The sequence below is a fragment of the Pyrgilauda ruficollis genome, unplaced genomic scaffold, assembly GCF_017590135.1.
Source record: "Pyrgilauda ruficollis isolate IOZ18807 unplaced genomic scaffold, ASM1759013v1 scaffold3, whole genome shotgun sequence".
Lineage (NCBI taxonomy): Eukaryota > Metazoa > Chordata > Aves > Passeriformes > Passeridae > Pyrgilauda > Pyrgilauda ruficollis.
In genome coordinates this window covers 8298114-8313344 of record NW_024524377.1, presented here as the reverse complement: position 1 = coordinate 8313344, position 15231 = coordinate 8298114, and the positions used below count along the sequence as shown (strand labels likewise).

The window sequence follows — 15231 nt, the reverse complement described above, 5'->3', positions numbered from 1 at the left end:
ATCATGAAGCACAAACAGCACTGTATAAGGCACATAGGAAGGTTCCTATTGCAAGGAGCTTCCACAAGACCGAATCTATGAAAAAGGAGAGCCATCAGTACTTAATTCAGATTTGTATGTCCTGAAGTAAAAAAGTGTTTGAGCCTCCATCCCTTTAGCAGTTGCACAAGAGAACTGCAGGACTCCAGTGTCAGAAAGAAACTCCAGTTTGACAAATTATTGAACATTTATCAAAGCTTGGCGCTCTGCATGTTGTGGTAAAAAGAACCAGTCATGCTAAAATTGTAACAATACTAAATAACTATTTCAATCCAACACATTTTCTTCTAGTGTAAACAGGAAAGAAAATCAATAGTGGGTTGCATGCCTCTTAAATTTGAAGTGAGGCCAGCAGTGAAACAAAAGAAGGAGCAGATGATGTGCACCAGTCAGATCATTACCTCACAGGTAAAACTGGACTTGGGCATGCTGTCAAAACCAGGCTGCCTACAAGCACACCTGTGGTGAAGGGGAAGCACAAATCACCAGCTGCCAGTCACCAGCTGCTCCAAACTCCTGTTCAGCTGGCCTGTCACACAGGTATTCTAGATTTGCTCTGCTTAAACACTCTGTGGATGCTTTTAAAGTGATCTACAGTGAAGCTGCTGCTTCCAGTATGAACTGAAAGAATGAGGTCATGAGACACATGAACTAGGTTGACATTCTTCTTGTGCTGACCCACCAGTATTGCCCTGCTGGAAAATACAGTGATGGAGGTAAGAGAAGAACCTGTTCATAGCCAAGTGCTGCCAGATTATGCTGCCAGTGTGCAAGTGAGTGATGTGTCTACCCTCTAACATAGTGTGAAACACAAAGTCATTAAGCTAGAAATTCTTAGGCAAATCTAAGCAAGCTCATTTTTATCAGTGCTTGTTCTAAATCTGATGGGAAGAAGAAAAGAAAAAGCCAGGTCAGGAAGGAAGAAAACTAAGGAATAGTTTAGGTACTGGTGGAAAAAAAAAAATAAAAAACAAACCCACAACCCACATCCCAGTAATAGAACTGTATTGTAAAAATATAAAAATGTCAGAATATAAGTTGTGTCTGACTTGAAACAGGCTTGGATTTAGGTTGAGAAACCCGTGTCCAGTCTGCACGTCTGCTTGAACCATCAGTGTATGCCTTAAGTGAGATTCACTGCATTAGGTTTTTCTTTTGTGCAAGAGCAGCAGCCAGATTAGGCACAGTAGAATGTCCTAGTGAGGAACCATTGCTCTCCCAAAGAGATTACCATCTAAACAAAACAGATATGGATGGGAAGGCAAACAGATGTAACACATTCCAGTCCTGCTCCTGTTAAGGCTACCAGGAGTACAGGGATTTGCAGCTCTGCAATCAAGAGAAAAGCTAACCAATCCACAAACAACAGCAAATCAAAGTTTTGAGAAGTCCACAACATATTCTGAATAGAATATTTTTATTTACCAGAACGTAATTTACCAAGTTTTGCAACATAAATACTAATCCCAGTACAGACTCCACTCCCAAATTTAGCTCCAGTGAAAGCTCTTAAGGCATTTCATGAAATGTAATCAAACACCTGAGCTAGTGCTCTTTTGAGGTACCCAAATCCCCAGCTTACCAAATGAAATCTGAAACATCTATGGGTTAATAGCTTGCCTAATGATTGAACACCGTGCTTGAGGCAACTTTGGAGCACAACCACAACAATTCACTTGCAGTTGTGCCAGTTTCCTATTTTAAATGCTGTGACACCCTTTTATTGCTCTGTTCAGGTATGGTTATAGTAAATTATTTGCAGAAACCTCATTTTCACACGTTTTCCCTGCTCCCACCATTTTTAGAGACAGAAACAGAGCGAAGGATGCCTGGAACAGCTGCAGAAAACTACCCAGATCCTTCCATGCAAATTCACCAGCATCAAGACCCTCCTGCTCTCTGACTATCCTTTAAAAAGCACATTGAAAAAGTATTCCACAATATCCCTACAGTCACATAACCAGACTTTTCTTACTCCAAAACGTATGATACTTTTTCTAACATGGCATCTAAAAAAACTTAGCCTGAAAGAAGGGCAATGTGTTCTCCACAGTGGCAATGAGGAGTGAGAGATCACCTTCCTTTCTGAAGTGCCAACAAGAAGCCTAAAATCCCATTTTTCCATCTGCCTTAATTTTAAAGTCAACACTTACATTTTTTTTTTTCAAACTGTCCTTAAAAGAAATTACTGAAATTTATCATAATGAACCTATTTTCTAAAAGCTTCATCACGATCATCTAAATCTCAGGCTCAGATTTTCACATCCAAGTTTGGAGGCTTTTCTGTACACTGTGTAAACTACCATGAGCAGCTGTGTATGCAAAAGGCTGATGTATAAAATGTGCTGCCCACAGGTCAGAGAAGTGTGGGGTTTTTTTTGAAAACATGGCATTTGAGTGCAAGCATACAGTGTGAAACAATTGACACAGCATTTTCTGTGTATAAAAGAAAAAAGAAAGGAAAAGAGTAAGACCCTTTCTATGCAGTAATATGTCAAGTCTTTACCCAGTTGTTTACAAGCTTAGTACACAAGTAAGATCTGTGTTTGGATATCCCTTAGTTCAGATAGAAAGCTGACAAGCTAGCTGGAAACTGTTGCTGACACTGTATATAATCAACTGATTAAAAAATATATCTTTACAGTACTCAAAAACCATTCTCTTTCTCCTCAAGAGGTTTATCTTAAACAATTTTCTACATGTGTTCCTCAGCACACCAAAAAAGGTCAGGAAAATATCCCACTGCAGCTTTGGTATTTCCTGACAGTGCAAGGGAACTAATTAGCTGCAGGAGATGACTGCAGAAGGAGCTGATCCTAATATCTTTAAAGCTGATCAAAACACTGAATATTTAGAGGCACTAGTTTGTACTAGTTACAGAAAGTTAAATCTCCGAAGTTGAAGTGCAGAATCAGCCACTGCTCCCTTCAGTGATCCCTTGGCTGAGCAGTTTCTGAGTCAGGGTCAGGTCTGTAGGGTGAGGGCTCCAATCCCACATCTATCAATGTCAAAGTGAATTTGACAGCCAATTTCAAAGTCACAAAGCTTGAAGAAACACAAGGAGGAGGAATGTGCCCTCAGTGCACCATGTAAGACAACTGGCAAGAAGCAGGCATTAGTGAAGTGGTTTTAGCTATTTTTTGTAAGTAAATGAAACAGTAAAAGTTGCTTTCTGCCCTTGGAACTGAAATGTTACAATTGTTTTTTGCAATTAAAACAGTGCTTATGCTTGCTGAGCATGGAATGGAAAGGACCTTTCTCTTCCTAGGGAATTCCACCCACGGTGGAGTTACCCAGAATGGCAGGCTGATGAATAGCAAATACCTACAATGGAACCTGGCAAGAATTAGCAGCATGTTAAGCCAAATGAATGTAAAGTACTGAAAAATCAGAATCAGCATTAGTGCCCACAGCTGTCATCCTTTTACACTTAGAGAAGTTCTCTGGAGTTTAGAGATTTCCTACCTATGGCATGACTGGAGCAGCTCACAAGCTGCTGTCAGCCATGCCTGCATTGTGATGCCATAAGATGACAGAAAAGTGGGAAAGCTGGTGGATGTGAACAGGCTGCTGAAAACAGGATCTTCTGTTTGCTAAATGTGGGTTTAACTATGGTCTGAAGTTAAAAAGGTAGCTGAAGAAGTTTCTATAAAAAGGCCATTCCATGTTTACTTTATCTCTCTTGTTGATGAAATCCACTCAGTGCAGCAGTAAATGTACAGTTTTCAGGCTGACAGCTGGAACACCATGGGCTGAAATCTTTCCCACACCTCTCACACAAAAATACCATCCCTGGAACTTAGTTAACAGTTCATCTGTTTCCTGAACAAGAACTAAATCAGTTCATGTTCCCAGAACATCTACTGACTCTATATTGGTGAAGGAACAGAAATGGCAGTGATCTCATTTTTTAATAAATAAGATAAACATCTTAGTATCCATGAAACCAAGACTTATTTAATACACTGTTGGAGCAGAACATCATCTAAAATTCTCCCAAGCAGACTTCTTTTCCGTTATTCATTCAACAAACCATTCTTAGTTTGTTTTAGTAAAATTATATTCTTGGGAATGTAGTAGTCTGTTACTTAAGTGTCAAAAGAAGTAGGACGAGCTGCATTTAGGCAGATAACAAAAGATAGGTGGTAGTATTTCACCTGTACTCTCTCAAAAATCATTATTTACTTTTAAATAAGTATTAAATTTTTTTAAATTAATACTTTTTCAAAGAGGGGAGGCAAAAGATTTCAAGCAAGAATCCAGCTGTGGACCTTGTTATATGGAGAGTAGGAATTCATATAAGTTGCCACAATCAATTAATGTCAGGACAGCCACAAATCTCAGCTCTCCCAGGGTAACAGGTTCATAAACTATTTTCTTCCTTCTAATTCCTGGAATGATTTTTATTTCTTTTGAGAAAATAAAAGCTGAAAAAAGATCAGTGTGGGATGTTGGTATTGTTTAACACTGAAAATACAACTCAAGGGCTGCTTTTTAGACCTGAACAATATGAAAACAAGAATCTTTGAAGGTCTTTGGCTTTCAAGTTGTAGATCATGTTGGACCAAAATGAATGATGGAAAGCAGCTATAAAGCAGCATAGGAAGAGGAGGGGCTTGTCAAATGGAATTTCCCCATATTGCATTATTTTTAAGTAGTGCTATTACACAGCTCTTTATAGAATTCCTCTTATGTTTAACATTATGACAATATCCTACTGTTAAGATAAGAAATGATAAAAATGACAGGAAAATGTAAAATTACTGTAATTATCTGAAAGGCTTCTAGAGCATCGCTTTAATTTCTGCTGTTAAAAAGGTTTCAAGGATTTGTAGTATTCATGAAGTATTTAGCTAGAGAGTTAGTGCTTTATGGTACCAAATGTAAATATTTTTTAGTATTAGTATTATTATGTATTTTAGGTGGAATCTGCAGGGATATCCTGCTGTGGAAACAGATAGATTCTCTACACCTCACTGCAAACTCCTCTTGAAGATGACGTACCCTACTCTCATTCTTGAATGTCTTCTTTTTCCCTTTTCTATTTTTTCCTAAACCCAGAAATATTTATAGGAAACATGTATTTACTCTCTATATAACAGGTAGCATGAATTACTGCTTGTCCTGCCCTTTCACCCATGATACTGAAATAGGCATAGAATTCCTTACCTAATCTTCTTGCAAGACCAAAGTCAATGAGTTTGATGCTGGTACCAGTCTTGTTGACACACATAATATTTTCTGGCTTCAAATCCAAGTGGACAATACCCTGCTTATGAATGTATTGAACTCCTTCTGAAATCTGCTTCATGTATTTAATGCATTCTCTCTCTGTCAGTTCAAAGTCTTCATCAATGATCCGTTCAAAGAGTTCTCCTCCAGAAACCCTATGAAAGACAGAATAAAAAGAGATTTCTTTAACATACTAATTTGGGGAATAATCAGGCTTTCTTTTTACAGCAATACAGAGAGTTCAAGCTTTCAGCAGTCACTTCAGGATGCAATCTGTGTTTTAAAATGGCATTTTCCACAGACACAAGGGTCACGTGGGAAGAATCCCCTCTTTGTGTGGTATAAATCAATAGATGTTTTCTGTTCTGAATCTGTGTTGCAGGTGAGGACTGTGAAACACCAAGGTTGTTATTCCGGGCAGGGGGATTTACATCCTGCCTCTAGGACTGTGTCACCTGCAGCTGACAGTGGAGTGTGTGCTCTGACTGCCACCCTGCAGACACATGCTCGTAGCACTGCTCCTGACTCTGAGCACACACTTCCCACTTCTCCCTTCCCTCCTATGATCCAGCAGTGCACAAGTACAGATAATATAATTTAGAAATAAAATTAAAATACATGGAATGGCTCCCAGGGAAAGAGGACAAAGCTGCAAGCAGATGAGCAAAAAATAATGAAGAAGAGAGATTGAGAGTGACTAAGGCTGAAGGAGGAAGAATTCCCATGGTATGGTTAACTGGAATGCAAAGCTGAAAGGGTAAATTACTGACCCAAGTGAGCTGAGAGGGAATTTCCTCCTCAGCTATGACAGGAGAAGGATATAACCCACAACACTGTGTTGGTATTTTTAGCTGAGCCCTGATCACACTCCTTGTAGGTCAATTTCATTTTAATGCTAATTTAGGATGTGAAATAATTGTTCTTTCCAGGGTAGCATCTCCTGGATTGAACTGTTCATGCAACTGAAGTGGGACATTTTTAACCTAGATTTAATAAAGCATAATTTAAATTGTGGCTTATTGGGTTTGGTAGGTTTGTTTCATTCCGTTTTTGAGTTTGTGTTTTGTTTTGTTTCTTTGGGATTTCTGTTGATTTTTTTTTTTTTAAATTAATCACTCAACTGGTTTATCTGCTTGCATCCAAAGATGGGAAATACTTTTTTCTTACACTGCGGGTGAATGACCCATAAAGAAAGGAGCACATAGTGAAGAGCATCTTTGCTTTTAGAAATTAAACACACCATGGTCTATATATGGTTTAATATTTTCAGTGTTCATGGCTTTTGCCAAATGCAATTGCACATTGCAGTTACAGAAGGAAAACACGCAACTGAAAGGTGGCCTTGCCATGTTTGCAGGTTGCCAGATACATGATTATATCCCTCATGAACCAAACTGAATTTGAAACATCTGAAGTTCTGGAAGCATTTCCTGCTTTGGCTATAAAATTTCAGAAAATATGTAATTAGAAGTGCTATTGTGGTTTCCTACGAATATGAAAATAGTAAAAAGAGCATGTGCTTGACAAACTGAGAGGTTACGTTGGACTAGAGCACATTTGTAACATAAAGCAATAGTATTGCCAGACCTGTTGAATAAACATGCAGGGGATCTAGTGTGTTGTTGCTTTGCTAAGACATTAACCAGTATGGGTGTTAATGAAAACATCTGCAAGCAAAATGTTTATATGTGGAGTACTCTGCAACTAAAAATTATAATCATCCTCATACTAAAATGCACCAGTTGTTTCTGACTGTTTAATGCAGATAGTGACGACTTATTTGTACTATAAAAGTGCCACCCTTCTCAGATCCCCAAAGGGAAAACTTTTCAGAAATTGTACCATTGTCTCAAGCACCACTAGCATATTTTTGTAAATAAACCACTGTTAATACACCTGCCTGCTGTTTTTACCATGGGAGCTCTCAACATCCTGGTAACAATGGTAGATTAAACTGCAGTGCATTTATAGGATGAATACTCCTGCATTTACATCAGGAGCCAAATCCAGTTTGATTTTTGCCAGGTTAAGAAGCTGAATAAAATCAATGTGAATGAAATTCTACACATACACAGGAGGAGAAGTTGGCTTTGTTCAGTCACAACTAGTTCAGAATCCAAATCTCTATTTTTTCTGGATTCTCGTCTTTTGAGTCTTCTCTATATGAGTCATATAGGAAACCATTCTTATCTATGGAATCACAGAATACTCATCTAAGGTTTTGATCCAGTAGGAACAGTGAGAAGAATCTACCTTGGAGTTGCCCAGGCAGATACTCAACAGCATTTAAAAAAATCTAGCTTAGAAAAAGCCCAAGGAACTTGTCCTATCTTAAATCACATCAAATTATAGAACTTAGTGCTGAGATTTTGCTTCAATAATCTTAATGTGCAATACAATAATCTCCTTCTGTTCTATGTCAAAATAAACTGACTATCTGAAGTATATAAAACCTTGAGGCACTTAGCCCCCAGTGCTGAATTAAAGTGGCAGCAAGCTACTATTTTTAGATTTACTTTTTCCACTGAGATTCTTATGGTGGGACCAATATGTTCCTATATTTGAAAAGGAAATGCCTGAGATTTGCCTCTGACTTCCAGTAAATGTTAGAGGGAAATGTTTCCAGGCAAAAGCACATCATTATAGTGTTTAATTTAAAAGTAATAATAAAAAAATCTGATTTTATTTTGAATATTAAATCAAACCATATAAAATAGTGTAATGAGAAATATTAAAAACAAAGAGTATGAAGTTTAAAAGGTTCCAGGAAAGGTATGGGAATAAAATTAAAATGAACAATTTAGAATAAATAACAGGAAGAAAAATCAAATGGTGCTTTTCATCAATTTGAGTAGAAGGGGAGTTCCTAAATGCCAGTCATTACTAAAATCTCATTTAAAGCAGACTGATAGCAAGTGAGCTTGATTTATTTGAAATCCATGCATTTAAACTCTGATGGAAATGAAACAAACAGCTTGGATTGTAAGAACTTTTAAAACTATTTCCCACGAGTTCTTTGATATGCAAAGAAATATTATATTAATAACTACAGCAGAAATGATCCCTAGGAGACCCTTTATCAATAGAGGCGCAGCTGCTGGGCTGGGATTGTGTCAGGTGGGTAACACGACAGTAAAGAGCTCCCAGATCACCTGACACGAGGTGCCACACAGCACCTCGCTGCCCAGACCTGCTCTGCTGCTGCTCCACACAGTGGAAATGTTGGGGGGCTCAAAACCAGAGAAGGTGTTCACCCCAGACTAAAACCTGGGTGACAAAACTACTTTAAATTTGATTGCAGTTTTCTACATTTTTAAAGAGTAAAACCCCTTTGCTGTCGGGGGGAGCTAATGGAATGTAAAGCCATATGCTCTTCCAGACTCTTTATACATCTCCCTGTTTTCCATTAGGTCTGCCAGCTCTCAGCTCCAAGCTAAGTAGGGTTCCCTTCCCTTACCATCGGCAGTTTGCTCAACTGCTCAATTTAAAAATAAAAACACCTTCCCGCACATAAGTTCCAGCGTTGTAAAATCCCATCTCTGAAATATGCCAGTGCAGTAGAAGTTTGCACATAATCTAAGCAAGTGCCAAGGAAGCAAAATAGACATATAGTCTCTTTTGCCTCAAACAATTTATATCTGACTTAGAACTTCCAGCCAGCAAAAAAAACCCAAAAAACACTGCTTCTCCTTGCATCAGAGAGCACATGAAGTCGCTGTGGCAGCAGAACTGTAACTAAAGTAACTTTTTGGGGAAAACATCAGCACAGATCAGGATTTAATCTTCTTTCTAGTTCATACTGCCACAAGTATGGGATTCACACCAAGCAGGTGCGTTATGGGTGATATAAATATTGCTCATGTTGGCTATTATTGTTTGGGAAGACTGTTCAACACATGTTTAAAACTGCCTGAAGTAAAAGAAGTTCTCCTCCTCAAACACATTTTAGGTTCTAAATGAAAGTCCAAAATGCAGCTAACTTTGTTCTCACCTCTCCCAAGTGGGCAATAACAGTAAAGCTGCAAAACCCCACCACATGTACTTTAAGAAACAAGCAAACTAGACAACAACAACTATAGCAGATTTTGACTGATTTTTAAAAGATTAAAACAGATTCACTTACACAGCTTAAACAAGTTCGATAAATAATTGGAAAAATTTGCAAGATCTGAAAACCATCCAGGCTCTGCAAATCCTGAAGGGTTTGACAGTCCTGTGTCTGTAAGTTGCTACTTTTGTACACACAACTATTTTCAACATTATTAACTTTGTCAGTGTGCTTTGCTTTATACTTACATTTCCAAAACCATAACCATGTTGGCTTTTTCTTCAAAGGCATCTACACATTGGACAAGTTTTGGATGATGTAGGCAGTTCATGATGCTGATTTCTTCCCTTATGTTTTCTTTTTCCTTAGCAGAATATGCTTTGAAAAATTTTCCTGCCCAAACTTTTCCATTCTTCTTTTCAACAAGCCTGAAGACTTGTCCAAATTTTCCCCTGAAAATATATAACTATTTCCATAAAATGTTTTTGCAATATATGGGCCACCACAAATAGCAACAATTTACTAAATATTCCAGCACAACCATTCCATTCTGAAATTAAAATATCTTAGTATCAAGTGTTATTCTACACTGATCTGCAAAAACTTTTGAATGAATACCATGTATAGAGATACTCTGCCATTCCAGTTAAACAAGTCATATATAGGAGGTTTCCTCCAAAACTGGGACTCCTACCAGGCTTTAATTCAGGTCTTTCTGCACACAGTTTGCTATACATCATACACCTCTGAAGATGGGACATCTCAGGTACAGGATTTAGCTGAAATCAGAATCTGAATGCTCAAGGCTTCAGTACTATTGATTCCCTTTGCTGTAATGTACAGTTCTGCCTCTGTGTTACACTTCTCAGGATTTGTTCATGGCAGCACAGAGGATCCCCTGGCCTTCAGCACCGCTCACTGAAGGATTATCATGGCCTGCAGTTCACACCACCACGAGCTGGGGCCCTGGGAAACACAGCCAGGCTAATCACTGACCTTCTCTCAGCAATAGTATTAATGCTCTTGGGATTATGGCTGCTGTCAACAGAGATTCCAGCCCGTGGACAGGATAATCTTATTACCACTAATGGATATAATGGAAATGCAAGTACACAATGTGTACCTTTTTTTTTTTTTTCAGATAGCTTTTAGGACAGTGAAAAACAAATGAATCCTCTAGCTTTGTTCATATGTGGGCTCCATTTTCCTTGCCAGAAATACATGTAGTGCCTATTTAAACTCATCAGCTAATAGGAGCAAAGGATCTTTATGGAGTGGAAGCCAAAATACGTTGAAAACTATTTTTACTGCAACAAAGGAGCCCAACTGGGATGTTGAAAGTGCAAGACAGTCAAAGAATAAATGCACATGATTTTCATAACTGGCTGGTAGCCTTGAAAACTGTGTGTCTTCAACAGCACAGCCCAGTACTTACGATCCCAGTCTTTCTTCAATGTTGTAGACATCTGACACCTTCTGTTCAGTGTTGATCGTAACTGTCCGATATTCCACCTCTGTTTCTTTCTCCTCTACAAATAAGCATTAAGGACCATGATTATAAACCTCCAGAAAATGTGAATGAAGAACATAGATTTGTATTTGCCCTGTTTTAAACATGCACTTCTTACCATCGTCAGATAGCTCCACTTCATCCCCTTTAGGTTCTGTGATGAAAATAAAAAGACATGAATAGCTTTTTATATGGCATATATACTTATAGAAGTATATTCACTTATGTAAGATATTCAAAGTGACATGGATTATTCAAAGTGACATGGACAACTGATAGACCCTATGGCAAAACAACAAAAAGCAGTCAGGGTGTTTGTGCATTAACTTCATAATTAAAATCTCTTCACCAGTTCTTCATCACTATTGACTATCCAGTCACAATCTAGTCACCATTTCTGAATAAATCATGTTCCTGTGGTTTGCAGTACTTGTCAATTATATCTGCTTACTAGAAACATCAGCATACTGCATCAGTTCAAAGTAATCTAAGAAATACCTTTAGAATGCCTCAGGGAAATAGAAAATAAATTAAAAATATTAAAATCAATAACACTTCTTGTTCCATTATAATTTTTTCTTGGCTTTGATGTGCCTTTTTTAAATTGTGAAGCCAAGTTAGACAAGTTCATATATTAAAAGATTCCCTGCAAAGCATCCAGACAAACCTTTCAGACTCTAAATACTGAGAAAATCTGAACAGCATGAATTCCCCAGAGCATAGCTGAATTCTGTAATCATTGAGGTTCAAAAGGAGCCTGAGTTCTGCAGGCAGACTCAAAGACAGGTGAACCCAGTGACCTAAGTCGAAGTAAAAGCTGGCCTGAGTGTCCTGATTTTCATTTCTAATTTTCATGTAGATGAACTGCCTGCAGCAGTGCTTTTTGCCTGCGGGTATGAGGGGAAAGGGGCTATAGCTGGCATGTTGTTATACATTACTTACACTGCTTGGGCTTGCTCCTAAGACCTGTGGCTGTGACCAGTGCTTTGAAAACTGCAAAGGTTGTTTGTTACATAGTGACCTGTTGATTGTCCTGTAGCTGCTGAAGCTGCACTTTGTCATCATGGAGAGCAAGCCTAACCAAGGGATTTATGCCCCCTGTGTCAGCAGATCTGTGTTATTAAATTAATGCAGTACTCTGGGCGCTGTTAGGTGCTTCAGAGCACAGAGTTAGATGCAGAGAATGAGAAGAAAACAACAGAAATAAAGGGTGCAGGGGGAGCAGATATATGGTCTGAGGTATCAGCCTTTCACATCCTATACAAAACGCTGTATCTGTGTGCTGGTAGCAAAGCCAATCAAGTGGATAAAGCCTGTTGCTAAAGCCTTTCTCTCTTTTTTGTCTGGAGCTGCAACCCTTGCATATTCCTGCACAGAAGAGCTGGTTTGCAGAGATCTACCAGAAAAGCAGGGAGGGAAGGGAGCCTTCCCCACCCAGGGTAGCTGTTCTCAGACCTTCCTCAGCTACAAACCACTCCTGCACAGAGCACATAACATTTTCCTCCCCTTTTAAGGGCTGTGTAAGGGAGCTGCTCCCAGCCAGGCTGCCAGTAGGTAATGTCTGCCAAATACTGCTTAAACAAGAAGTCAGTGCCCGGTTCTGCAGCGACACTGCATTGAAGCCACAGAATAGGAACAGTTTGGTCCACCAGTGGAAGCCTAAATTATCTAAGTGGTACATATCTGAGCTTGGTAAGTGCTGAGCAGCTGTGCTAAAACCTTTCTCGGAAGTCAGTCTACAGTACCAAATTTTCCTCAAACATGGCAATGCACGCTTTAATCTGTGGAGATTTACAACCTTATTTTAGTTTTCTTCAAATGCACTGTGAAAATTTAGCCATGCCTTTCTTCACTAAGATCATACTGACATTGCTAATATGTGCTGGCCACCTCAGTATGAAAATCAGTAATCAGACTTCCTGGCAGCCTAGAAAATCCTGAGTTACTCAGCTAAGTGTTCGCAAAGATGGCAGCTTAAAGTCCTGACTTAGACAGGTGCTGAACACATGCCTTTTCCACTGCCTTTAATTAAAGCACCAGTTATATTCTCACACTTGAAAAATCACACTTTAAATTATTTGCTCTTTTTCCACACTATCTGCAGCATCAAGAATTGAAATCAATAAGCCCTAGAACTGAGAGCACAAAGACAACCTCCCCCTTCCTGCAAACAGAACACATTTTCTCTCTGCTGAAAACAACCTTTTTGTTGCTTTTTTTTTAAATGTGTATTGCAATGACTCATACACTTTCTAGCCTTTTGTACTAAATCTATGTAAGAAAATGCTCAGACTTAAATGGAAAAATAACTTGTTTTCTTTGGTCCAGTATAGGTAGTGGTTGCTCTAGGAAAAACATAGAGAAGAGTCAGGTCTCCAGCCCTAGGTGTTTGTCCTGCAACTAAAGAAGAGGGCATTCAAACACAGGGAATTTTATTATGAAGAGCCAATACCATCTAGCTTCCTTTCAATTTTATTGCTACTCCTAATGTTATTTTCCCCGCTTTGAAGAGAAGGTGCATCTTGATTTAGATTGGTTTTAAATCTTGCAAATAGAGGGAAGTGATTCCTCAGCATGCATCCAATTTAGCACTTGAAGAGAAATATGATTTACTTTTGTTTGAGAGGTTACACAGTTGTGTGATGCTGCATCACTTTGCTACCATTTTGTCTTCCTTTAGCAATAAAAGATAACTTCACAAGTGTTATGTGGAACAGTTCAAGCTCTAAAGCCCTGCACACATAAATGAAGAGGGAGAGATAAAACACCCAGTTCACTGCAAAAACAGGAAAATGGTAGAATTTGTTATTCCTGGTCTGGGATTTTTGGCAAGGTGACTATCAAAGTCATCCTTGAACAGAAGGTAGATGGAGGTGTGCACAAAAATATGTGGTCACTTTCTGGTTTTGAAAAATAATGCTGACATTTGTGTGTTTCAAGTTTTGTACCAGTTCCTGAATAATTTCTACAATGATCAAACTCTCAGTATTAGCCCTTTGAGAAGATCTTAAGCAATAATTAAGAAGTAAAAAATAGGGAAAAATATTTTTAAAAGTACATGCAACTCTAAATAAAAACTCTAAAAAATATTTTGGCACCCATAATGCTGCAAAACCAACATGCTAAGTAGGATAGTCTTGAATTCACAGGCTGGGTGTACTAGGGGGCACAGGACTGAGGTACACTATCATGCTGGGATTGAAAGCATGGGAAATACATCTAGCTGCAAGGTGCCAATTTATTTTCTGCTGCATATTCTGTGCTTGGCTAGCAGCAAGCACATTCATTATTTCCAAAAGCAAATTTGGGATAATGTTTATGGTTTGTTTTTCCATGGTGTGTCCAGTATGAACTATAATGATTATAGCATTGGCATATTTCAGGTAAGCTACCAACCATCATTTTCCAACTGGGCACGGACTGAATGTGTAACATCTGTGAAAGGTTTCACTTCCCATTACCTGTGCACTGAACTGCAGAATTCTTTCAGCCAGCACTCACCCAGCAAGCCAGAATGAGAATTAGTGCTTGCTTTCACAAGGCAGGGATTTGGGATCCCTGAAGCCAAGTTTCCACACTGCAAAACTGATGTGCTCAGACCCCCAAATGAAGTCTGTGAAGGACCTGAGCACAGTTACAGCCAGAGACACGTGGGAAGGAGGATGTGCAGCTCTGGGGCCTCACTAAGGAACTCTTAAGGAAGAGTTCAGTTGATCTGAGATGTTCTTTCCCTCTTAAGAACTTACCTTCTTCTTTCTCTCCAACCTTTACCAGCTCAGACTCTTGGCTGGGCTCGCTGATGCCGTAGACGTTAGCAGCTCGCACGCGGAATTTGTATTCCCGGTCAGCCTGCAGGTCCTGCACGTTGAAGGAGGTGCTGCGGCAGGTGGTGAGGTCTGTCCATTTGTTGTCCACCGAGTTCCAGATCTCCACGGTGTAGGACTGCACGGCGCTGCCGCCGTCGTACGAGGAGCCGTACCACGAGAGCGTGAGGGAGGAGCTCCGGATGTCTGACGCACAAGGAGTTCCGGCAGGTGGGTCTGGTTTATCTGCAAAAACGCACACAACGCACACCGTGAGGATCAGACAGAACATCAGCAGGGTGTTCCTGACCCTTCTCTTTCCATTCCACTGCTCTGCTTCACAGCTATCATTATGGAAACTCTGGAGGCTAAAACCAGTCCTAGCTATGCCTGCAATCACCCACAATGGTGCAAACCACTCCTTGGTGATCTGCCTTAGAGGAACACCCCTGTAACATCATCGCTGTGATGTGCTTCCTTCAGCTCCCTTCATCTGCTTCCACACTTCAGGGCCACTGCTCACCTTTCACAGCCTCAGAAAGTGCCACTCATCCAAAAACATCTGGGTAGCAGAAATACTAGAACCAGTATGCTGGCAT

The 15231-nt window shown here is 39.4% G+C and overlaps 1 protein-coding gene across 3 annotated transcripts in view; it reads right to left on the bottom strand.

Annotated features, from left to right (window-relative positions):
- The window catches only part of MYLK (myosin light chain kinase), a 196197-nt gene that overhangs the window by 15308 nt on the left and 165658 nt on the right, over nucleotides 1-15231 (bottom strand). For all 3 annotated transcript variants that reach the window (XM_041473044.1, XM_041473043.1, XM_041473045.1), the window contains 5 exons: nucleotides 14576-14878; nucleotides 10948-10983; nucleotides 10755-10848; nucleotides 9568-9771; nucleotides 5209-5426 (listed from right to left, as the gene is read on the bottom strand). In XM_041473044.1, coding sequence (XP_041328978.1) covers nucleotides 5209-5426; nucleotides 9568-9771; nucleotides 10755-10848; nucleotides 10948-10983; nucleotides 14576-14878 — 855 coding nt within the window. The remainder of the gene's footprint in view (nucleotides 1-5208; nucleotides 5427-9567; nucleotides 9772-10754; nucleotides 10849-10947; nucleotides 10984-14575; nucleotides 14879-15231) is intronic.